This window comes from Eubalaena glacialis, chromosome 19, assembly GCF_028564815.1.
Source record: "Eubalaena glacialis isolate mEubGla1 chromosome 19, mEubGla1.1.hap2.+ XY, whole genome shotgun sequence".
In the NCBI taxonomy this organism is placed as follows: domain Eukaryota; kingdom Metazoa; phylum Chordata; class Mammalia; order Artiodactyla; family Balaenidae; genus Eubalaena; species Eubalaena glacialis.
This window is the reverse complement of record NC_083734.1, coordinates 19,764,999-19,790,298: the sequence shown is the minus strand read 5'-3', so window position 1 is coordinate 19,790,298 and position 25,300 is coordinate 19,764,999. Positions and strand designations below refer to the sequence as shown.

At 45.9% G+C, this 25,300-nt stretch overlaps 1 protein-coding gene across 2 annotated transcripts in view; it reads left to right on the top strand.

Moving 5' to 3' along the window:
- ASIC2 (acid sensing ion channel subunit 2) overlaps positions 1–25,300 on the top strand; it is a 1,044,166-nt gene that overhangs the window by 978,287 nt on the left and 40,579 nt on the right. For both annotated transcript variants that reach the window (XM_061174981.1, XM_061174980.1), the window contains exon 3: positions 3,136–3,263. In XM_061174981.1, coding sequence (XP_061030964.1) covers positions 3,136–3,263 — 128 coding nt within the window. The remainder of the gene's footprint in view (positions 1–3,135; positions 3,264–25,300) is intronic.

Below are 25,300 nucleotides of genomic sequence, written 5' to 3'. Positions count from 1 at the left end.
AAAAAATAGATAGATAAGTAAAGCAGGCCAAAAAGGTAATATGTGAAGTGATGGATATGTTAATTAACCTGATAGGGGGAATCCTTTCACAATGTATACCTACATCAAATCATCCCACTGTGCACTTTAAATACCATACAATTTTATTTGTCAATTATGCATCAGTAAAGTGGGGGGGGGCATTAATTAATTAAATTATAAATTCAGTTCCTCAGTTGCATGAGTCACATTTCATGTGGCTAACAGTACCAGGTTGGATAGCAAGGATTATAGAACATTCCATCTTGGTAGAAGGTTCCTCTAGACAGCATTATCCTGAAGAGGGCAGAAACCTTATTCATATCTCTTCTGACTCTGCCCATCAGATTGCATGCCCATCCATGTTTGTAATGATATGAGAATACTTTAGGAATTTACTCTGCTCCAGCCCCTCCTGCTTCTTGAATAAACTCCCCATCTGAACCCTAACCCAGTCTGAGAAGCCTTGGGCGGCTCTCGCTAACACAGGCACGCCTGGCTGTCCTCTCTGCCCATTGCTCACAGCACTTCTGACACCAAGGCCCCGTTTCTCATGTCTCCCTGTAACCACAGGTACCTCCTTCGAGCCAGTCCTACTGGCTCTAAGGTTTCTTAAGCTCACTTAATATCGCAGGCACACAGCTTCACTAGCTCTGGAAAACACGTTTTGGCATCTCTCCTCTCCCACCCCCTACAGCTCACTGAATGTGCTTTTCATTCATCCAAGCATGGGCATCCCTGTATCCCAATATCACTGTGTGTTCACTTCTCCCCCCATCAAAGCCTGTTCTCTGGGCTCCTCGGCCTCTCCTCAAGCCCTCTCTCGGGCGGACCTTAGAACACACAGCCACTGAAAGCTGGCCACTCAGCCTTCTTCATCTCCCCCGTCCTCCCTCTCCCTCAGCCCCCTCCCTGATGTACCTGTGGGCCAAGCCCCCGGCTGGGCAATGGGCACCGGACTGAGCAAGCAGCACTCTCCTCTCTGGATGCATCCACCACCCACGGGAGAGATGGACACAAAACCACAGGCACGCAGGGACGTAGGGGCAAGAGTTTGGATGGAGCGATCTCGGTAAAGAGATGGTGGAAGAGTTGACTCTGCTGGAGGAAAGGGGGAGATGTTTGTGGGTTTCATGGGATTCTCTCCTGCTCCACGAAGGTGTGTATGAAAGGATTCCTGGCTGAGGCTCTCTTTTGCCTAAACCTCATGTCAGCCACTGGATTCCTCGTCTAGATGGTGAGAGCCCTGCCTGTTCTTCCTCGGGCCCCTGTCTGCCTACTCAACCTTGGCCTGTGCCCCCGACCTTGGAATTCTCACCCAGCTCTGGACGCCTCCCCCCGCCTCGGTCACTGGCCCCCAGGCTGACCTGGGTCCTGCGCATTCACGTGCCTGGCTCCAGCCCTTCCCTCCTCCTCGCCTTTCTCTTCTGTGCCAGCTTTAGAGCGTGTCCCCAAACTCTCCCTACGCTATGGCCCTGGTGCTGACACACACCCCCTCCTTGACCTCTGACCTCCATCCCCCCCCGCATCTTCCCTGATTTCTGCATTTACCCATCCTCTCCCTATTCTCTAGTTTCAGAATACTCCTTGATGTGGATTCTAGATTGGACTTGCCCATTAATAAGTGAGTAAAGGTTGGAGTCACAAATCTCTCACTCGTTCGTGCAACAGCGTTCCCTGGGTGCCTGCAAGATGCCCAGCCGTGTGCAGGGCCTTTGAGATCCAGAGAGAAAGCCCTGAGCTTGGCCTCACGATGCTCAGCCTTGTGGAAAAGACAGTGATAAAGGATTATGACGTGGTGTGGCAGAGGCTTTACCAGGCGTATGTGAAGAGTACAACCAAGCAGGAGAAGGAGTGGCTCTGGCCGGGGCTGGGGGCTGAATCTTCAGTGATGAGAAGGGAGATGGTCAGGTGGACCAAGTATAGAAGGAGATGCATGTGCATCCACGTAGAGCAGGGATCAGTAACAACCAATCTGGTGGCCCTGGTGGGTTGGACCACATAGTGCCACGAAGCAGAGGGCTGCCCAGAGCAAGGCTGGAACGGGGGCAGGTGAAGGAGATTGGGCTTCTTATAAGTGACTGAGATTTGCATTTTGGAAAACTCATGCTTCAGGCTGTTTGCAAAGAATAAGACAGAGAAGGAGACCCAGGAAAGGCTGATAGATCCCGTAGGTGCACTTCCCGCCAATTATGAGCACCAACATATAGGATGAGCCAGGCTCTGCTATCCATCCCTTTCTGCCGTCCCTCCCCCCCCCGCCCCCCCCACTGCCGAGGGCCGTTTCTCCTGCCAAAGAACAAAAGGGGAGAAGCTTCTCTTCTAGTTGCCCATCTCCTGCAGCTCCAAGGGGCTTACAGGAAAGCCCCGTATTTTTATTTCAACTGCTGTATCATCGTGTTTTCCTTCTCCTGATCTCCTCGCCTCAGCTCATGGCCCAGTAGAGAAGTTAGTAAATAAAGAGAATAGGTGCTTAACTCACTTCATAATCCCATTCTATAGTTTTGGAGACTGAAGCAAAAAGTTGATTGGCCTAGCTGACCGGAATTCATTTCTGATTGCTACTCTAACAGATTGCCACAACAATCTGATTGCATCAGATTGCATCAAACAACACGAATTTATTATCTTACAGCTCTGGAAGCCAGAAGTCAAAAATGTATTTTAAGGTGTCAGCAGGGCTGCATTCCTTCTAGAGGCTCTAGGGGAAATCCATTCCCTTGCCTTTTCCAGCTTCTGGAAGCTGCCTGCATCCCTGGGCTTATGGATCCTTCCTTCCTCCATCTTCAAAGCCAGCAGCATCGATTTTTCCACATCTCTCTGACTCTGATCCTCCTGCTTCCCTCTTGTAAGGACCCTTGTGATCACATTGGGCCACCTGGATAACCAAGGACAATCTCCCCACCTCAAAATCCTTAGTTACATCTGCAGCATCCCTTTCACCAATGTAAGGTAACATAGCCACAGTTTCCAGGGATGAGGATGTGCACATCTCTGGGGGCCATGATTCTGCCTACCGTGGGGCCTTTCCAGCATCCTTTTGAGCTTTTCAGTCCCAGGACTCCATGAGCATCTGTTATCATTGACCCGTGGCTCTGTCCATCTTTGTTCTTTCAGAGGAAACGACGTTTGAAGCGGGCGTGAAGGTTCAGATCCACAGTCAGTCTGAGCCGCCTTTCATCCAAGAGCTGGGCTTTGGGGTGGCACCAGGGTTCCAGACTTTCGTGGCCACACAGGAGCAGAGGGTAAGTCCCCTGGGCTCTCTGGATCAGTGGTCCTTGGCCTCTCCCAGCCACCTGCCACGTGAGGAGGAGAAATGGGAATCCCACTCCTGGAAGGCTCTGAATCCACCCAGGAGGCTGGAGCAGGGCTGGGCTCAGTAAAGAGACTCACCCTGAAATTGGAGAAATGTATCAGGCTAACCTCTGTTATCCAATTCTCCTGTACCGCCTGTCGGTTTCTGCAATTGGGCATGAGGGAAACCCAGCTTATTTGCTTTTTCACTGAACTGGTTGGGGTTTTTTTTCCCAACACATTCTGGGAAAAAAATCTTTGCGGGGGTGGAGTGGGAGTCCAGTGGATGCTGAGGGAAATTGCTCATCAGGGTTTGGTGTGTTTCGTCACTGTGTTAATACAAAGCCAAGTGGCCTGCAAAAAGGAACAGGGATGGAGCATCTCTCTTGTAACAGAGTTTAAGTGGAGGGAAGCCGCTTCATGGGTTCCTGTCTGCTCTCTGATTTAGCACCAGGGGAGGGACCCTCCCAGCCAGCCAGGACTTCTGCATCAACTCTGTGCGTCCATGGAGTGAGGATTGGCACAGATGTGACATGGCTTACACACCTCAGAAGGGAGACCTTTGTAAATTCTCAGTGGGGAGGAAGCCTCAAAACAGGACTGCAGAGAGACATGGGGATGCTTTTTTTCTCTTATCTCCCGGTTTGCCTAGAATAAAAGCTGGAGAGCCTATGACTCTGAGGGAGTCCTAAACCAGGTCACCCAAGACAATGTGCCCTGGGAGGCCTGGAGCAAAGAATGAGGTGAATGAGTGACAGGGAGCCCAGCTCTAGGGTGTGAGGAAAGGAGAATCCGGAGAACGGGAGGAGCAGTCAGCAAAGAGATACACACGTAACTTAGGAGCGCCGCTTGTTTTTAAAATTTGGCCCAAATCATCTTTCATCCAGTACAGATCACAGTTCCTTAGCCATTTTATAAAGCGATCTTCTGTACTGGAAACTGGTTTTAACTCTCTAAGCGAGCTGTAGCTTTGAATCTCTGGGAAAACATGGATGGCGCAGACTTCATGAACTATTCCCTGTACTTAATGCCTGGGCAGTTGCTAAAGATCAAGATCAGCCTCCACTGCAACATGTAGCAGGTGGGATGGTGGCTCTGAGACTGGGGTAGAGAAGGCTGGGGGGTTGGCCCGGCGACTAAGGGGCTCAGAGATAGAGGCAGGCGGTGTAGGCAGAAGTGACGTATTCAAGAGTGTGCAAGGTGGGGGCCTGGTGGAACAACCAGAAAACTTCATCCTAGAGGACAAAGAGGGAGGGCATGAAGCAGACAGCACGGAGCCAAGTTCAAGGCTGAGGATTTGAATCAGGAAGCGTGAACGCAGGCTAGCAGGTCAAGGTGTGCAGAGAGCCCGGAGCCCAAGCTATTAGCCTGGGTGTAGTAGCAAGCCTTCCTTCGAGTACTGTCAGATAAACAAAGCAGCGAGGACAGATTTAATCAGTAATATACTATTGCAGCAGGGAAGAGGGTTCAGCCTGAACTGAACTGAACTTCGATTTGTGCAGAAGGCACTTGGCGTTTTAAAGGGAAATAAGGGGAAGGGTTGGGGGGGATAGAGGGCGCCTGAGCAGAGTCAGGGAAATGAAACATAACAAAAAGCCGGAAGTTAGTGGGGTGGGGGTCAGTGCATGTGGAACCCATCCAAGTTTGCTAATAGGACCCCATCATAGTTAGGCTTCTCTCCTCCTGCACAGACAGGGAGACAGGGGCCCTACCTTTTGGTCTTGGCAGGAACAACCAAACAGTAAATTCTTTTGGCAGTCTTGAGTTCTCAGGCAGGGACTTTAAGGGGGCTAGGGTCATCCCAGGGATTTGGCTTTGAGCTGTGAGAAACTGTGTTAGTGTAAAAACGTGTTGAAGACACAGTCATTTTTGTAAAGAGCTTTAGTTGAATGTTTCAAAAATACCAAATATTCTTGAGCTCACTGGAGAATCCAGAATAAATACTACCTGGTGTTTTGCCCTCTGTCTGTCTCCTCCTCCTGGGCTTGTGTGGCCTAAGTAGTATTACGCGACCCTGAACAGCATACTTCATCCAAGCGCAGTAATACAAGACAGTAATACAAGTCTTTGTAGGCCAAGGTTGAGGCCTCATGGAGAAGAGGGCACAGAGGAGGCTGGCTAGTCCTCCCTTTTGTGGGTGATGTGAGTCAATCTACCTCCCTTCGAAGAACCAGGCATGGGTTAGACTAATAAGTGTGTCCATGAATTCTTTGACTATCTAATGGTGAATTTTGGGCTAGTTTTCCAATGCAAATCTGATTTTGTGCTTTGTTGAAAGTAACCAACCCTCTGCTCCTGCATGACTTACCTGTACTGACACCTCTCTGGTGTCCACATTGCTATTACCATGCAGAGGAAGTGAACAGCCTTCCTTGAAACCCACAGGGTAACTTCATCTCACCGCTAGCGAAGGTTGGAAAGAAGGAAGCTCTCTGTAGGCTGCTGTGTCATTGGCTTGAGAGATGTGCTCTGTCCTCCCCACTCCACACTGACCCCCCCATTACTGACACCAAAGAAATTTCTGGGCCTGGTGGGAAGCTGTAGCTGATAACTTCTCAGAACCGTTAAGTCTCTTTCTCTTCCCAACATGAAACAGAGGGACTCCCCGTGGCGATCAGGGACAGAACGTATTCCCAGCTTCAGAGGACAAATTCATTGTTGGCTTTGAAGTATATTTTCAGAAAATCAGCCTCATTCATATTAGCATTGCTATGGTTATTATAAGTAATAATAAGATATTTGGTTAAACATTTTACAGTCTTCAAAACATTTCCACACCATCTCATTTCATCATTTCATTCATATTAATAGAGAAATACAAAGACACATCCTGGAGCTAAATCTAATAATATATTATGTTTACAAGTATATAAAAGAGCATATTCATAGGAAATAAGACTCGAAGGAAATAAGGCAAAATACCCACAGTGGGGGAATTATGAATGATTTGTTTTCTTGTCTGGGTTTGCCACATGTTTTATAATGCGGCTTTGTTTAATTTACTTGTTGAGCAAATATTTGTTGAACACCTACTATGGGTGAAGCGATAGGGATACGGTGGTGAGCGAAACAGACCCAGTGTCTGGCCTCAGAGAACCTACGTATTAGTGGTTTCTCTCACATAGGAAAAATAACCGTTAAATAATCTTAAGCCAAGTATAATTTGGGGATTGGCCCCCACTGGTATATTCTAACTCTGCCATTAGTACTAACCTATCCAGCTGACCCTGGTTCTCAAACATTGATTCTAAGATGCATATTTTTTTCACATTTTAACATTTCTGAAATTGGGGCTTGTTGCACGTCCGTTACAACTGGCGATGCTTTTTCTTTCTTGATGGCACATAAAATCACAGAGGTCTTACAACCTATAGCGGCTACACTGTTCCCATTCCAAGATTCTGCTGCTTCAGCTCAAAGCTCAAGGGACTCTTGAAAGATGACAAGACTATTTGGCGGACAGAAGGCCCTTTCCTAGAAACTTGGTGTGAATCATGCTAGGGAAATTGACTCCTGAGTGAAAGCCCTGAGCGGAACTGGTAACTTACAGGCCTCCTGCCATGAATCCCTTTGTAAACGGGAAAGTCCTTTTGCCTGGTAAAGTCATCCCACCCGTGCAAAATTACACACGCACTTCTCTCAATATTTTTCACTTTACTTTGTAATCCAGAAGAACACATCATTGGGCTGTAACCTAGACCAAAGATTGCTTTTTTACACCTGTATTTGCCCTAAACCCAAATAAGCCAAGGTATGCCCCTGCCTTCCTTGGACAATCTGAGAAGTGCCCCCCTGGCTCAGCTGCTGTAGGAGCCCCTGCACCATCCCAGGACCCCCACCACCAGAGACAGGTAGTGGGATAACACGCTGGGAACAGAAACAGACCCCGGAGGGAGAGAACAGTTCCTTCTACCTGAGAGCACACTACCCGCCAGGCATTAAGCTGCAGAGACACTTGACCTGCATTATTTCATTTATTCCCCACAACCCCAGAAGGGAGCTATTGTTATGCCACGTTCCAGATGACAAAACTGCACAGCCAAGTCACTTGCTTCAGGTCGCCGAGCTAAGGGAACTGCAGGACTCAGCTTTGAGCACAGATCTATCTGGGGAGAGAAAACCGGACAGGGAGCCCCCAGGCCCGGATTCTAGTCCTGACTGCGCCATGAGAACGTGGACAGGTCGCCTCCGTCCCTGGGCCTCACTGTTCCCATCCATAGAATGGAAGGGCTGGGTTAGGTGACCTCGAAGGGCCTTCAGCGTTAGCAGCCTGGGGGTCACTCAAGCACACAGGAACCACGTGGAAGTTTGGGCGATAGCAGTTTTGCACCTGCTCTGCCACCTGCAGACTCCCTCCTTCATGCCAGCTGGCGTGGGGTGCTGTTAAGGTCCATGGTGGCAAGGACATGTGAGATAAACCACCCTCCCCTGTCTGAGAGGCAGAAGCTGGGTTCCTACTAGTGAGAAGCAGGGGTTGGGGTATGTAGCCACCCTAAAACTTTAGAAGGGAGGCTCTGGCCGTGCTCCTTGGTCGTGCCCCTTCCCCAGGCCACACACATGGCAGCCACATGGCTGCCCTACTTAAAACCCTTAAATTCCTGGGCTTCCTGTAATTTGCAAAAGTCCCACCCCCTTACAATGGCGTCCGAGGTCCTGTTCAGCCTGGCCCCTGCCCACCTCTCCAGCCTCATCAACTGCCCATGGTTGACTAACGTGTCCCCTGCATCCCAGTGTTGGAGAACCATCCACCAAATACACCATGCTCTCTGATGCCTGCCTCTGTGCATTTGCCCCCACTGTTCCTTATGCCCAGCATCGCTTCCTGGTCTTACCTACCTGGCAAAGGCCTAGTCCTATTTCTAGCTACTGCTCAAAGAGCACAGCCTCTAAGAAGACCTTCCCCGTCCTGTCCTGCCACCCCCCAAGGAGCAGCTAGTCGCTCCATATAACACCTTATACATTCATTTATTCCTTCAGCAAATATTCACTGAGCACCTACTTTGCTGGGAAGATGAAGATGAGGGAGACCTGGTCCCGCCTTGGAGCGCTCACAGAATCAAGCAGGTTTCTCGGCAATTTTATCCCACTCCTAAGAGATATAAAACTCTCCTTGCAGAATTTACCTCGCCTTGTGCATCGCTGCCCCTACGCCTGCCTCTTACGAACTGTCTTTCTCAGCCTCCATCAGCCCTTGGCTCACTTAGGCTGGGAGCTCCCTGAGAGCAAGGATGGTGTCTCTCGGATTCTCTATCCCCCATGCCTTGCTTAGATATGAGCTCAGTAAATGTGCAGGATTGAAAGAATGAATTATACACTAACACTCAAATCTGCACTCTGGCCCAAAGAGCGCTCAGATGCTGCGCTCCAGTGTTCTCTCTGCCTTCCCCCTCCCCCGCCTGCCAAAACTCCCATTAAAATCTGCCCTGGGGGCCCTCCTTCTCCCTGAGGCTGTGGAGCCAGCCTGTGATGGATGATGGTATCTGTATCATTTCTGGCTGCACTCTTAGAGATCCTAATCAAAGCAAAAGCTCATGAAAGGGGTCAGGGCTGGAGACAGAGATCTGGAAGCCATCTGTGTGCACGAGAGTGGGTGGAACAGATGGGAAGGTCCTCACCGAACTCTGGACCACGGGGAGAATTAAATGAGTGAGCGAATATATGTGAAAGAGAAAATCTGGGACATTCATGTAGTAAGAGCACAGCATCTTCAACGTTGACATCACCAGTCAGACTCTTTGCCCCTAACTGAAGGCGATGGCTAATCCTGCTGGGACTTCAAGTCATGATTTGATATAAGAAAATTTTCATCATCTCCCACTTCCTCCTCAAAGATCCTGGTGGTGAGTCTTGTTTTCTAAATGTTTATCCAATGTGTCCATCAAATCTTTATTCAACCGCCCTGCCCATACTTCTTGGTGGGACTGAGAATGAATCTGCAGACCCTGGGCAGTCGGTTGGCCACCAGCCTCATTGTTCAGAAAGTTTTCAGGGAAACATGGCCCTGCGTTTATATTCGAGGGTCTCGGAAATGCCTTGGGGAACCAGAGTTGCTAATCACTACCCAGATATACCCCGTTCTCACCAGGAAGCCCTTCTACTACCAGTCTGGAGCCCTTGGGAATGAGAAGGGTTCCAATTCCACAACCTGGACTGTGTGTTGGTTCCTCACTTGGGCTGTATCCTGAGTACCATGAGGATGCCCACGGTCACACCACACCCTGCGTCAAGCAGCTGCTCGCTAGCCTCTTTGGGGCTGTAGATACCCAAGGCAAACACAAATGTTTGGGTCCCGCCGGCCCCAGTTAGGTCACTGGCAGGCTGTGTGGGCATAGTCGGCTCCTACAGAAGCCTAAGCCTTTCTCATCAACGTAGGTTGGCCGCATCTCCAACATTTGGAGGGAATCCCACCATGGCTCACAACGAAAAACAGTATCCCCGCCTCTACCCCCAAATTAAAAAGGCCCAGATGTTGGGTGGGGTACCCCCAAATGCTTTTCACAGCTCCTCTCAAGCTTCCATATACAACTTCCTAAGTGCCTTTCAAAAGAGAAGATTCATTTGTCAATCTGACAGCCAGATCCATGGTCCTTAATATGCTTCACGGGCCCCGTTAAAAATGGAGGCTTGCCCAGTTGTGTTTTTCAAGGCAGGGGAGAGAATTTGTTCCACCTTCCTTCAGCAACTTCCAAACTGTCAAAGCTGGAGCCGCACAAACATAGCGTAGCATCCAGTTTTGCTACAGAAAGCGCCGGGGAGGCACCAGAAGGCAGGATAGCCTGCTGTGTGGCCATCCCTCCATGCTCAAGAGGGAATAGTGTTTCCCATACACAGATGAAAATAAGAATCAATTAAGCATCTACTAGCTTAGCTACTTCCTCACTCGTTGCCACTCCTCCTCGAAGGGAGAAATATCTTCAGATCCCCAGATGGTTTTGCCAAGAGTCAGGTTTTCACCTTTTTTTCCTGCACAATGAGAGTTTGTTTTTGTCAAGGTGGAGGCGATGACAGGGCATAGAGGAGGAAGGAAAAGGGTCCTTAAAAGAAGTGTTGCTTGGCTGGGATGAGCAAATGTGCTCAGCTCTGTTGGGGGAAATCTCAAAGTAAATAAAACATGCTTAAGATATGGGGATATATGTATATGTATAGCTGATTCACTTTGTTATAAAACAGAAACTAACACACCATTGTAAAGCAATTAAACTCCAATAAAGATGTTAAAAAAAAAATGCTTAAGTCTTAGAAAGAGGTAAAATCACTCTATTTTGCCTACTGTCTGCCTTGCAGCCTCTCCTCCTCCTTCCCTCCCTAAAAGAGTCTCCAAAGAGTTGTCTAGACTTGCTTCTCTCTACTTCCTCACCTCCCTTTCACTTCCCGGCCCACCTCTAGCATCCCACGGAAACTCTTTGTCATCAGGGTGGCCCATGAAATCTTTGTGGCCAAACCCAATCTTTGTCGGTAAGGACACTCCTCACTTCATCCCACCTGGTTTCCCAGCAGCATGTGGACTGTTGGCCACGCCCTCCCTGAGACCCTCTTCTCCCCACTCTGGTCTGGTTTTCTTCCCACCTCTCTGCCTGCTCCTCCTGAGTCATCTTCATAAGCAATTCCTTCTCTGTTCACCCCTGAGATGATGGGCATCCCAGGATGCTGGTTTTCACTTGTTCCATTCTGCAATTTCCTTGAATGAGCTCACCCTTTACCATGACTTTCAAAGCACTACCTCCAGCCCAGATCTCTTTCCTGACCCCCAACCCAGGACTCCAGGTACTGCCGAATGCCTCCCCTCGGAGTCCCGTGGGCTTCTCAAATCAAAAGTCTAAACTGAACTCATCCTCTTCCCCTGCCCCACACCTCCACCCCAAAACTGCTCCCCCAGCCACGGTCCCCCAACCCTGAAAATGGCCTGAATACAAATACGCACTCCCTAGATGGTGGCCCTGTGCCTCATTTCCTCATCTGTAAAATGGGAATAATGATGGTTTCTATCCCAGAGGGTGGCTAGAAGGCTAAGTGAGTTAACGCGTGTGCGCAGAACAGTTCTGGCATCCAGCAAGTGCTCAATAAATGCTAGCTATCACTATCGCCCACCCCAGACACTACTTTAATTCAGTCCTTCATGATCTCTCTCCTGGGTAAGAACAGTAGCTGCCTGGCTGGTCTCCCTGCCGCCCACCTTGTCCCTCTCCAATCCATTCTCTGCATCAACACGAATCTGAGCATCTCCCTCCCTCATTTCTTCGAGGATAAAGTCCAGGACCCTCTTCACAGCCCTTTCTGTTCTGGCTGCTGCCTACCTTTCAGCAGCATCTTCCTCTACTCCCCCGGCCTCCCATGCGAAGCACCAGCTCTCCTAAACTGTGTGCAGTTATTCCCAAGCATCACATGCTCTCTCCTCTCTCTCCCTGCCAGCAACACCCTTCCCACCCTTTCTTCACCTAATTTGTATGAGTCCTTCGAGATTCAGCTCTAATGTTCCCTCATCCAGAAGGCCACCCTGGAGTATTCTGTGTGAATCTCTGGCATAAAATTTACACATGATAATCATCTGTTTACCTATCTGTCTCCCTACCAGATTGTGAGCTCTCTGAGGATATGACTCCATCTTATTTCTGTTCTTTGTATTTCAGCATTTTGTATAGTGCCTTGCATATAGAAGATGCTTGATAATTATATTGAATGGAATGAACAACTCAATGAATGTATGAAAGAGAAAGAGCCTACTTTATCATCTCACTCTCTTGCTTAAGACCCATTAATGTCTTTCCCAACCTAGAAAATGAAGTCCAAATTCCACATCCTGGCTCCAGCCATCACTTTTTCCAGTGACTAAACCCCACTACTCTCCAGCAGCCCCACTGCTGATCTACACACTGCCCCCCGCACAGGCTGTGAGCCTACCAGCCCCATTCCTTGATCATTTCCTGCTGACTCATTCATTTATTGAGCATCGACTATGTGCCAGGCACTGTGTTAGGCATGAGGGATACAGTAATGGACAGGACTGACCTGGTTCTTCTCAGAGCTTACAGTCTAGCAGGAGAGGCAGACAATCAATCACAGATTAAGAGCTATATGTGTCTGTGTAATAAGCCCCCAGTATATTGTAAACTTCTTAAGGGAAAATATTAGGTCTTATAATTCTTAAATGGAAAGATGGTTGGACGGAATGTTGTAGAATGATCTCCGAGGGCTAACTTCAATAATTTACAATCCATTTCCACTATGCTTAGCCTTCAGAGATGATGTAACCAAATTCAACAGTCTTTAACACTAAGAACTGGAAAAAAAAAAAAAAAAAGTCTTTTTACTGAGTGCATGCGGAAAAAAAGGGATGAACCAAAAATGGTACTTACTGACATGGCAGCTCCAGTCTGGGTCCAAAGTCCAGAACTTTGTGGCACCCACTCTCACCAGCATCCATCAGGGCAGAACTAGTTTCTCCTGGATCCTCTCTGCACTAGCTCTGACATCAGAAGCCAGTTGCTTATCTCTCAGTGGCTTATTTCCTCCTCAGACCCAGCAGAGGAAAGGACACCTACTGTCTGTTGACTCACCTACTTTTTCTTACTCAGGAGACAAGTTAATAAATCAGAACGTTCTTTGGTTGGGTCATGCTACCCAGTACCACGTTCTCTTTTGATTCATGAGCACCATGAGATCTCTTTAACGTCAGCACACGCAGAGGCCATAGGGAAACTCTGAACAGGGTGGCCTTGGTTTCCGATGCCTGTTGTTTTTATATATAGGGAAAAAAAAAAAAACCTGTAGAGGACACCTCCTTATGCAGGCTGAAAGCTTTTTGTGGCCAACTGGGAAGGCTAGATAGTCACAAACAAATCTTTTAGAAATATCAACCAGAATGAATGTATGAATGAATGAATGTGAACAGTCCTGCTGATGGTCAGATTGCCTTGGCAAGGGCAGGGGAAAGGGGGCCTGGAAAAGACATCTCTTTCCTATTTCTCCCCTCCTCCTTCCTCCTGAAAACAACTGTTGCCCTCCAGGGATGGCGAAGTCCAAACATTTGTTATGTTGTTACAAATGGACTGAACAGCCCCTGTAATCATTCGCTGTGGGCAAGTAAATCTTAGTGCTAATCTGTTAGCTCTAGCGCTAAAATATCTCCAGTTTCTCACCTACTGAGATCTATCTCCTTTTGGCATTTAAAACATTTTAACAACAGCCATCTGGTTGTTAATACAAAGTTACCTGAATAACCCAAGTTATTTGCATGTCTTGCTCCATCAATGAGAGTATGCTGTCTGAAGGCAAGGACTCTGAGCAACTAGCACAGACCCTAACGCTGTAAATCAATCAATCAATCAATCAATCAATCAATTAATTAATTAATTGCAGAGTGAATCAATATTGGTTAATGAATTGATTCAAACCCTGTAGCACATCCTATCATGGAACAAAAAAATCATTCCTAAATGAGAGTCATCACTCCTCGATTTATCTGCTTTTAATTATTTTATTTTTTTTGGCCATGCCATGCAGCATGTGAGATCTTAGTTCCCTGACCAGGGGTCAAACCCATCCCCCCTGCAATGGAAGCACAGAGTCTTAACCAGGGAACCGCCAGGGAAGTCCCATGTTTTATGTTTTAAGATAGCACACCCAGTCCTTTGACACAATTAGGTGACACAGGACAGGAAGATAGCACTTGGCCAAGGTCTCTAGGAGAGCCAAGAAGACTGTGAAAGGAACAAGCAGAAGGGGAGCAGGGCCCCAGAAAAGACGACACCCATCTCTGGAGAGGGCAGACAAGACAGCTGTTGAGTGGAGTGTAAACTGCTAGGGCCTTTTGGGCTAGAGATGTGGGTGGGGACTTAACAGCATTCATTCAAATAAAAAAGCACACCTCCTCTTCAAAGGAGAGCAATTTTCCTTCTTGGAATCTGCCATAAAGAAATACTTACACATGTACCCCAAGAAGCATGGATGAAGGTCTTTTCTGCAGCTCTCAATTTTTGTGAGAGTAAAAATTTAGAAACAATTTAGTTCATCAATGAAATGATGATTAAATTAAGGAGGGCAAATGCATATGTGTTTCCCCCAACCCCCTGCAACAGTTAAAATGGGTAGGAAAGATCCGGAGGTCCCTTGGGGAAATTTTCCAAGACATATTGATAAGTGAAAAAAAAGAGTCAGAACAACACATACAGTGTTGTCTCATTTGTGTTAAAAATACCACCACACTAAACTAAACTATATATTTATAAATGCACATGTATGCACGCACGGTAGCACACAGAAGAATTCTGGAGGATTTTAAATTCTGGAGAATTTAAAAAATACTGACAGCTGCTCAGAGGAAAAGAACAGAACTGAGTGTGCAAGATTTTCCACTTTTTCTGGATCCCAGGAATACTTATAACGAGAATGCACTTGTGTATTCATGTATTAATTGTGCAACTTTTAAAGACGTGCGTAATGCAGCTATTTACAAGTATGTTTTCTGGTTTGGACCCGGCATCTAACAGACTGGCTCACATACCGGGGATGGGGTGCTACTCCCTGCAGCCAGGGACAGCCTCCCCTCCAGGCTGGTCCTGCAATTCCTTCCCCAGCAGACAGCCTCCACTGGACCCTGCTTCTGGTCCCAGCACACGCAGAGGCCATAGGGAAAGGCCTGCAGCTCTGAAGTTTCCCTTCTAGCAAAGAAAATTTGTAAAGATTTTTCTCTGGTTTTGAAGTTTAAAACAAAAAGTGTCCCCACCCTACCCCCAGGCCTGGGGCCAGAGTCCACAGTTCCCAAAGATTGAAGAGCACAGTGCCTGGCACCATGCTGGTCCCCCATCCACATGGAATGGGTTGAATTAGTCCAATGGGTTGGATGAGATTGAATTAGATTGGATTGGGTTGATTAGGTTGGATTATAGACTGATAGCTATCCTTGTTAATTCCGTAGCTCCTGAAATTGTGCACTCCTCTTCCCTGCCTCAACAGTGCATCCGAGGGATGTCCCCACTCTCAGTTTTCATCCCTGCTATGAGCTTGACATCACCTCCCTGCCCCACCATAAAGGCAACAGGTACCATACTTCCAGGTCTTTCCCTTCACGCATCTGTGTCTGGGACTGAGACACCCCTGTGCATGTCCCCACACCTGCCCCAGTGCTCAGTACATGATAAGGCCTCAGTCAATGTGTATTGAATTGAACTGAACTCAGCCCCCCAGACCTCCAAGAAAAGGTCTGGAAGGAGCCAGCAGGAGGAACAGACCCAGCCAGGGCAGGCGGTGCTCCACCTGGGGTGGTCAGGGTCCTCTTGAAGTTAAACCCCAGACCCACTGCTGGCACAGCTGCTTCTATGACCCAAAGGGTAAAGGATGATGGGGACACTCTGGTGCTTGGTGATGGCAGATATAGGAGAGGTAGCTGAGCTTAGCCACGTTTAGCACCTCAGTGAGGAAGAACACAGGCAGGGCCTCCCCGCCTCTCAGAGGAGATACGGCAGCATGGGAGACATCACTCCGTGGAAAACACTGAGTCCAGAACCACTTTCAAGGGATCAGAACTGAGTCCAGAACCTTTCTAAATGCATCCTGTCCATTATCTCGGGCGTGCTTCTCAAATCTAATAAGGTAGAAATGATTGGAAACCATTTTACAGAAAATCAAACTGGAGCACAGAGAAGTTAAGAAACTTGCCAAGGACACACAGCCAGGAAGTAGTACCACCTGGAATCGGGATCAGCTGGACCCCAATGCCTAGAACTCGAACAATTTAGAAATACCGCCTTCAGTTACCCTGGCGTGCTCTGCTTTTATTTTGTCCAGAACAGGACATGCTCAGAGGAACCCAGACAGGGAACAAGGCCTCCTCCTAGGCAGGTGTTGTGAGAAGCCCCAGGTGTAGGGGAAGGAAGGTCAGCTCAGGAAATGGAAATTACTAGAAGGCCTGGGGAAAGGGGAAGGGGCCACTCAGACAGAGGCACAGTGCCTCCAAAAAGGATGGAGAGAGGGGCATGGCCAACAAATAGACACAAAAGAGAGACAACAGCAGCTGCTATGGGTCCTGTGGACCAGTGAGATCTTAATACATGCTCAACATAGAAGATTTGGGGGGAAACCAAAAAAATAGGAAAAAATAACCCATAGAACCCCCACTTAGAGGAAGGAATGGTTATGCTTTTGGTATCTTTCCTTGCCGTTTGGTCTCCGTGTGCTTTGTCTCTGCCTTAGTTAGGGCTCTTCGGGTTACAAGGAACAGATGGCCTTCAGAGGATAACGCAAAGAAAGGGCCATGGTTCCTGAAGCCTGCAGAAGGGCTTATAGAGAGAAAAGACGGCGCAGCCTGTGGCATCTGAAACCCAGAACAAAGGACCCGCTCTCTCTTCTTACTCCATCTGTGCGTGTCTCTTGCTTTGTCTCCTCTTTCCCCCCTCCCCCCTCCCTCCCTGTCACTCTTTCTCTCTCTCTCCTTTCAGAGGCCACATGTGACGTCCTCACATCTCTCAGTCTTCTCTCTCTCCCTACTGGCAGACTTCCTAACCCAACTGACACATTTACACATGGTTTTACCTCCTCATAACCTCCGCTTGCCCCAAGCCCATGGTGGCTGGGCCCTCTCAGGAGGACTTTGGTTGGGCAAGTTCCGACAATCATCTCTAGTCCAATTTGTTTGTTGGACTTGGATTTTGTTCTCTCCTTTTGTCCTCAATATCACTTCCCATGAGCATCTTCTCCTGTTGTGAGATCTCTTTAACGTCAGTGGTAGCATTCCATCACAGTTCATAGAGTGGAGATGCCCTAGTGGACACCATCATTTTTTGTCCTTAGGCTCTCAGGACCATGGGTGTGATGGTGGAAGTGAGTGAGCACTGTGCACCAGGCACTTTATCCAGGCTGCCTCATCACGACCACCTTGCAATGGGCTTCCCTGTGCCCACCTTACAGATAGAGAAACTGAGGCTTAATAGTGGAAAGAGTAGTGGAGAGTGCATGTCACTACTAAGATGCCAAACCCAGACCTTTCGGCTTCCAAAGCTTGCACTCTTTCCCCCCACACCCTGCTCTGAGCTCACAGGCCACCAAAGGAGCCAGGCCTTCTGACCACTCGTGTAGGCAGAATTCCCGGTAACTAAGGAACTGAGACCCTCGATTAAGAAGAATCCGTTTCAGAGCTCCATATCTCTTTCTGATGCCAGCTTCTCTTCAAATGTGATTGATGTTGCTTTATTTTACAAGCTTTTAAGAAGCCACTTAACGACAGCAACCCACTTCCTGATGGGTAGCAAGCATCGCTAATATTATGGCTATTCCCCCAGGATTACCCATTTCTTCAATTGGTCCTAGTAGAAATGAGGATGAATCACTGTTGAAATTTTCCAAGGAAACACACTCCCATTTTGTCCACACACCATGGCAACGGTCAGAAAACACAGGATTGTACTGTCCATGCTATGCATTTAGGCAGCACAAGGGGCCCACCTGGGACTACATTCATTGTGCACTGCTTTCCCGTGTGTTTTCTAGCAGCAGGATGGATTACTCATCTTCTTCCCAGTGGGGAGATGCAGATGCAGAGCAGGAATGAAGGCTGAGCTCCCTGCCTGCTGCTTTGCAGGGAGAGAGGAAGCAACAAAGACAGCCCCAGAGTGGAGGACAGAGGCCCCGGTTATAATCCTGACTCTGCCATTCATTTTCTAGGCAGCCATGGGCAGGTCACTATACTCATTGGGCCTCAGACTCTCTACCTGTCAGATGGGCTAATAACGCCTATTGATCTCACTTGGCTCTTGAGAGAATCAGATTTGGTAATAACTATGCAAGTACTTCAATTGTAAGGGAGCTCCATCACTCTTTTCTGCATGGAGAGGTGATGACACAGAGTCGGGCACACCTGATTCAAATCCGCTCTTTACTGGGGCAAAGCATTTAAGTCCTGGTATTAAAATGAGCCTGGTGTTGAGATGGCTTAGATTGGTGGTGGCAGCAGAGACTCTGATGCTGGCATCCAACCAAGACATAGTAACAGAGTGGGTTTATCCTCTCACCTAAAACAACTGCCCCCCCCAAAAAAAAAAACTTTTTCAAGTGTTATGAATATTAGGCAACAAAGAACAGTGATCCCAGAGAGATGGGAAACAAAAATGTTGAGAACTATGACAGCCCTAGCTTGCATCCTTAGAGAGTTTCCAGGCCACAGTGCCTGCAGGGGGACCCGGGCAGAGCCCCAGGGATGCCCTGAGTTGAGGACATTTTGCTGAGGGTCCAGGAAGACCAAGGCAGCTAGAGTTCACAAGACAGAGTATTAAACAGGAGAGGAAGGCACAGAGAGAGAACACTGAAGATCTATAGAAGGGTCCCCCTTCAGAATTCAGGCTCCTGATTGGGGTATGCATGTGAGAAAACTACCCAAGGCCAGGGAAAGAATGACCCAAGAGGGTTAGAAGGAGCAGTGCCTGGCACTCACACAGAGCTGGGGATAGTGCCTATTCCTACCAGCCAACCTGGAAACCCTCATAATTCCTGGGACGTGGGGAAATGTATCCACAAGGGTCTTGCCTCAGTAGTGGGGAATAATTAGCCCTAGACTAAAAGCTGCTCTCCTTCCACCTAACAAATCCTAAAGCAAAACCCCAAAAGGTCAAACTATTTCCAAATGACTTAAATGTGTCTCAGAACAAATCTCAAGAAAATGTATAGGAATACAAAAATACCTGACACCCAACATGGTAAAATTCACAATGTCTGGCATCCAATCAAATATTATCAGACATACAAAGAAGCAAGAAAATATGACCTATAATGAGGAGAATGATCAATCCATTGAAACCAACCCAGAACTAACACATGGGACAAATAGCCAACAAGGTCATTAAAACAGTTATAACTAAACCCCATATGTTCAACGTGTGGACATGGAACATATTTTTTAAAGACCCAAATTGAGCTTCTAGAGATAAAAACTACAATGTCTGAGATGGAAGATACGCTGGAGGGGATTAACAGCAAGTTATTTCAAGTAATATTATATTACTTGAGGAAAAGATTAGTTAAAGAAATAGTAATGAAATACAGAGAAAACAAAGAATTTTTGAAATTAAGAGTATCAGTGAGAAATTGAGACTGTGATTAAAAATCTTCCAACAAACAAAAGCCCAGGGCCAGATGGCTTCACAGGCGAATTCTATCAAACATTTAGAGCAGAGCTAATCCGTATCCTTCTCAACCTCTTCCAAAATATAGCAGAGGGAGGAACACTCTCAAACTCATTCTACGAAGCCACCATCACCCTGATACCAAAAACCAGACAAAGATGTCACCAAGAAAGAAAACTACAGGCCAATATCACTGATGAACATAGATGCAAAAATCCTCAACAAAATACTAGCAAACAGAATCCAACAGCATATTAAAAGGATCATACATCATGATCAAGTGGGGTTTATCCCAGGAATGCAAGGATTCTTCAATATACACACATCAATCAATGTGATAAACCATATTAACAAATTGAAGGAGAAAAACCATATGATCATCTCAATAGATGCAGAAAAAGCTTTCGACAAAATTCAACACCCATTTATGATTAAAAAAACCCTCCAGAAAGTAGGCATAGAGGGAACTTACCTCAACATAATAAAGGCCATATATGTAAAATAGATAGCTAGTAGGAAGCAGCCACATAGCACAGGGAGATCAGCTTGGTGCTTTGTGACCACCTAGAGGGGTGGGATAGGGAGGGTGGGAGGGAGACGCAAGAGGGAGGAGATATGGGGATATATGTATATGTATAGCTGATTCACTTTGTTATAAAGCAGAAACTAACACACCATTGTAAAGCAATTATACTCCAATAAAGATGTTAAAAAAAAAAAGTATCAGTGAGCCATGGGGCAACGTCAAGTGGCCTAACATATGTTTATTTGGAGTTTTTTAAGAAAGGGGGAAGGCAGAAAAAAATATTTGGGGAGATGATGGCCAGATCCTTTCCAAATTTGATGAAAACTATAAATCCACAGATTTTCAAAGCTCAATGAACCCCAATCTCAGGAAACATGAAGAAAACTACACCAAAATTGCTCACAATCAGTGATAAGAGAAAAATCTTTAAAGCATCCAGAGAAAAATAATTCATTAACATACAGAGAAACAAAGAAAAGGATGACCATATATTTCTCATCAAAATCAATGCAAGAGGACGGTGAAGCAATATCTTTCAAGCACTGAAAGAAGAAATACTGTCAATCTAGAATCATATACCCAGTGAAAATATCTTCCAAAAATAAAGGCTTTTTCAGACATATAAAAGCTGAAGATCCAGCAGGTTCATCACCAGCAGATCTGAATTACAAGAGATATTAAAGAAAGTTCTTTAGGCAAAAGGAAAATCATGCCAAATGAAAATATGGATTCACATAAAAGGAATGAACAGAAATGAGCAGAAATGGTAACTACATTGATAAATATATAAGAAATTTTCTTATTTCAATGTGTTTAAAAGATAACTGACTGCTTAAATAATAACAATGTATTTTGATGTTTATAACATATGTATAAGTAAAAAGAATGCCAGCAATAGCATAAAAGCCAAGGGAGGGGAAATGGAAGAGTACTATTAAAAGATTTTCATGCAGTACATGAAGTGTTACAATATCACAGGAAGGTAAACAGTGATAAGTTAAAGATGTACACTATAAACCCTACAGCAACCACTAAAATTTCAAAACAAGGTTATAGCTAATAATCCAACAAAAGGTATCAATAAAATCACAAAAATACTCAACTAGCCTAACAGAAGGGAGAAATGAGGAGAAGGGGAACAGAGAACAAACAGAACACATACAGCAAGAGAATAGACAAATCTAACACATCAATAATCACATTAAATGAAAATGGTTTAGGGCTTCCCTGGTGGTCCGGTGGCTAAGACTCCATGCTCCCAATGCAGGGGGCCCGGGTTTGATCTCTGGTCAGGGAACTAGATCCCACATGCCACAACTAGAGATCCCGTATGCCACTACTAAAGATCCCGCATGCCGCAATGAAGATCTCGCATGCTGCAGCTAAGACCCGGTGCAGCCAAATAAATAAATAAATAAATATTTTTTTAAAAAACTTTTAAAAAAAGAAAAGAAAATGGTTTAAGCACCACAATTAAAAAGTAGATTGTCAAGCTGAATAAAAAAATCAACTCCCAACTATATTCTAGTTACCAAAAAAAGCAAAAACCTGTATTTTAAACATAAAAATGCAAATAGTTTTTTTTTTAAAGGGATGGAAACGTATATACCATGCTTGCACTAATCAAAAGTTGGAATGGCTATACTAATATCAGATAAAGTAGATTTCAGAGCCAGTGATATCACCGGGGCTAGAGAAGATCATTTCTTAATGATGAAAGGGTCAATTCATCAAGAAGACATAACATTTATGCACCTAATAACAAAGCCTCAAAAATACATAAAACAAAAACAGATAGAACTGCAAAGAAAAATGGACATATCCACAATTATAATTGAGGATTTCAAAGCTCCTCTCTCAATAATTGATAGGACAAGTAGACAGAAAACCAGCAAGGATATAGTATATTTGAACAACACTATCAACCAAGTTGACCTCATGGACATTTATACAGCACTCCCTGCAACAGGGGCAAAATACACATTCTTTTCAAGTACACACAGAAAATTTGCCAAGATAGACAATATTCCAGGCCATAAAACAAATCTCAATAAAGTTAAAAGGATTCAAGTCAAATAAAGTATGTTCTCTGAAATATTTGCAAATGAAGCAACTGACAAAGGATTAATCTCCAAGATTTACAAACAGCTCATGCAGCTCAATAACAAAAAAACAAACAACCCAATCCAAAAATGGGCAGAAGACCTAAATAGACATTTCTCCAAAGAAGATATACAGATTGCCAACAGACACATGAAAGAATGCTCAACATCATTAATCATTAGAGAAATGCAAATCAAAACTACAATGAGGTATCATCTCACACCGGTCAGAATGGCCATCATCAAAAAATCTAGAAACAATAAATGCTGGAGAGGGTGTGGAGAAAAGGGAACACTCTTGCACTGTTGGTGGGAATGTAAATTGATACAGCCACTATGGAGAACAGTATGGAGGTTCCTTAAAAAACTAAAAATAGAACTACCATACGACCTGGCAATCCCACTACTGGGCATATACCCTGAGAAAACCATAATTCAGAAAGAGTCATGTACCAAAATATTCATTGCAGCTCTGTTTACAATAGCCAGGACATGGAAGCAACCTAGGTGTCCATCATCGGATGAATGGATAAAGAAGATGTGGCACATATATACAATGGAATATTACTCAGCCATAAAAAGAAATGAAATGGAGGTATTTGTAATGAGGTGGATGGAGTTAGAGTCTGTCATACAGAGTGAAGTAAGTCAGAAAGAGAAAAAGAAGTACAGTATGCTAACACATATATATGGAATCTAAGGAAAAAAAAAAAAAAAAAGGTCATGAAGAACCTAGTGGCAAGATGGGAATAAAGACACAGACCTACTAGAGAATGGACTTGAGGATATGGGGAGTGGGAGGGGTGAGATGTGACAGGGTGAGAGAGTGTCATGGACATATATACACTACCAAATGTAAAATAGATAGCTAGTGGGAAGCAGCCGCATAGCACAGGGAGATCAGCTCAGTGCTTTGTGACCACCTAGAGGGGTGGGATAGGGAGGGTGGGAGGGAGGGAGATGCAAGAGGGAAGAGATATGGGAACATATGTATATGTATAACTGATTCACTTTGTTATAAAGCAGAAGCTAACACACCATTGTAAAGCAATTATACTTCAATAAAGATGTTTAAAAAAAAAAAAAAGTATGTTCTCTGATTATAATGGAATTAAATTAGAAATCAATAACAGAAAGATACCTGGCAAATTCCCAAATATTTAGGAGCTAAATAACACAGTTCTAAATAACCCATGAGCAGAAGATGAAATCAAAAGGGAAATTAGAAAGTATTTTGAACTGAATAAAAATGAAAGTCTATTGTACAAACATTTGTGGATGCCACTAGAGCAGTACTAAAAAGGGAAATTTATAGAAGTAAACACGCATATTAGAAAAAGAAGAAAAGTCTCAAATCAGTGACCTCAGCTTCCACATTAAGAAACTAGAAAAAGAAGAGCAAATTAAATCAAAAGTAAGCACACCAAAGGAGATAATTAAGATCAGAATAGAAATCAGTGAAATATAAAAACAGAAAAACAATGAAGCCAAAAGAGTTTTTTTTTTTTTTTTTTGGAGGAGATTAATAAAATTGATAAACCTCTAGCCAGAATTATCAGGGAAAAAAAGAGAAAAAACACAAGTTATCAATATTAGGAAGGAGAGAAGTGACATTAGTACAGATTCTATAGCCAGAAAAAGGGTAATAAGAGAAAATAATTAAAACTTTATGCCAATAAATTCAACAACTTAGAACTTGGGGCGGGGCTGCAATGGCTTAAATTTACAATCAGTTTCTGAAGCCTCTTAGGGGCTACATCTAGAGTTACCAACCATCCTGGTTTGCCCAGAACTGAGGGGTCTCAGGGGACATGGGACTTTTGATGCTAAAACTGGAACAGTTGGTCACCATAGGCCTGCATCCTCTTGGTCACCCTCCCCTCCCCCCAGTCCAATCACCCAGAGCCACAGCTGCCCACAGAGGGATCTGTCTTACCAGGCTTAACTCTGCCCTTGTGATCTCTAGGTTGTCTGAGTAGGCAAGGGTCTTTGCTTGACCTTCTCTCCGTGCTGGCCCCACGGGTCAGAGGCAGGGTCTTTCACAGGCACCCCAGGCTGCAAATGCACCTAATTAATCCTCCCCTTGCTTTGGGAGAGGTTGCCAGGTTCTCAGAAAAAGCCTCTGGATGAAGCATTAAAATGTGATTTCCCCGACTTCCCGGGCCGTCCAGTGGTGTTGACACCCCACTTCCAATGCAGGGGGCACAGGTTCGATCCCTGGTCAGGGAACTAAGATCCCACATGCCACGCAGTGCAGGAAAAGAAAAAAATGTGATTCCCAACAACCCGGGCTGGAATTGGCTTTGAAGGTGTAACTGGCCTTACCCTGGCCCACTGCCATCCTCTGCTTCGCTAACCATTAACTCTGAGGGTTCACTTCCCTTCTTTTACACTTCTCTGTGTTTCTGCCTCTCCCCACCCTATGTGGGAGTTCCTGCATATTTGAGACAACGGAGGCATTCCAAAAATCAGACTTCACAGCCATCCCTGAGCCCACCCCACCCTCACTCAGGCACCCTCCATGGCTCCCTGCTGTCTAAAGAGTAAAGTATGGTTTCATGGAGCCAAAGTTCAAGGCCCCCGTCATCCCGGTTCATACTTCATGAGATGCTAAGTCAAATAAGACCGCTCACTGCAGGTTCCTGACTCTGAACTTTTGTCTGCTCTGTGTCTACTTCTCAGAATTCCATCTCTTCTAGCTCTTCATGTACAAATCCAACACTTCTTTTCCTGCTCACCTCAAATGCCACCTCCTCCAGGAAACCACCTCAGATGCCCACAGCTGGAGGTGAGGTCTCTTCCTCTGGATCAGCTTTGTCTGTGGTTCTTGACACTCTCTGCTGTGCATTAGAGCTATTCACACACACAAGTCCTCTTGACTCCTAGATTCTAATCCTTCCTTGACAGCTGGTGACCCATCTTCTAGTCCTTGCTCCATCATTTACACCCCAGAACTCTATATTTTAGCCTCTTAAATGGCTTGTCGGTCCCCCCAAAGAGATGTGTTTGCTCACTGAAGATTCCGGGCTTTTGCCCATGCTGTTCCCACTCCCTGTCATTCCCTTCCTCCGGGTCCACTTGGGGACTCATCCATCATTTTACAACCCCAGGTCTACTTCCCCAAGTCCCTGGGCTCCCACCTGTTGCCAAGGGAGCACTTAACCACTCTGTACTCTCCCATCTCCTTGCATCCCTGACCCCCACTATCCTGGGGGCGCCTTGAGGGCACCTTCCATATCCCTCATCTTTAC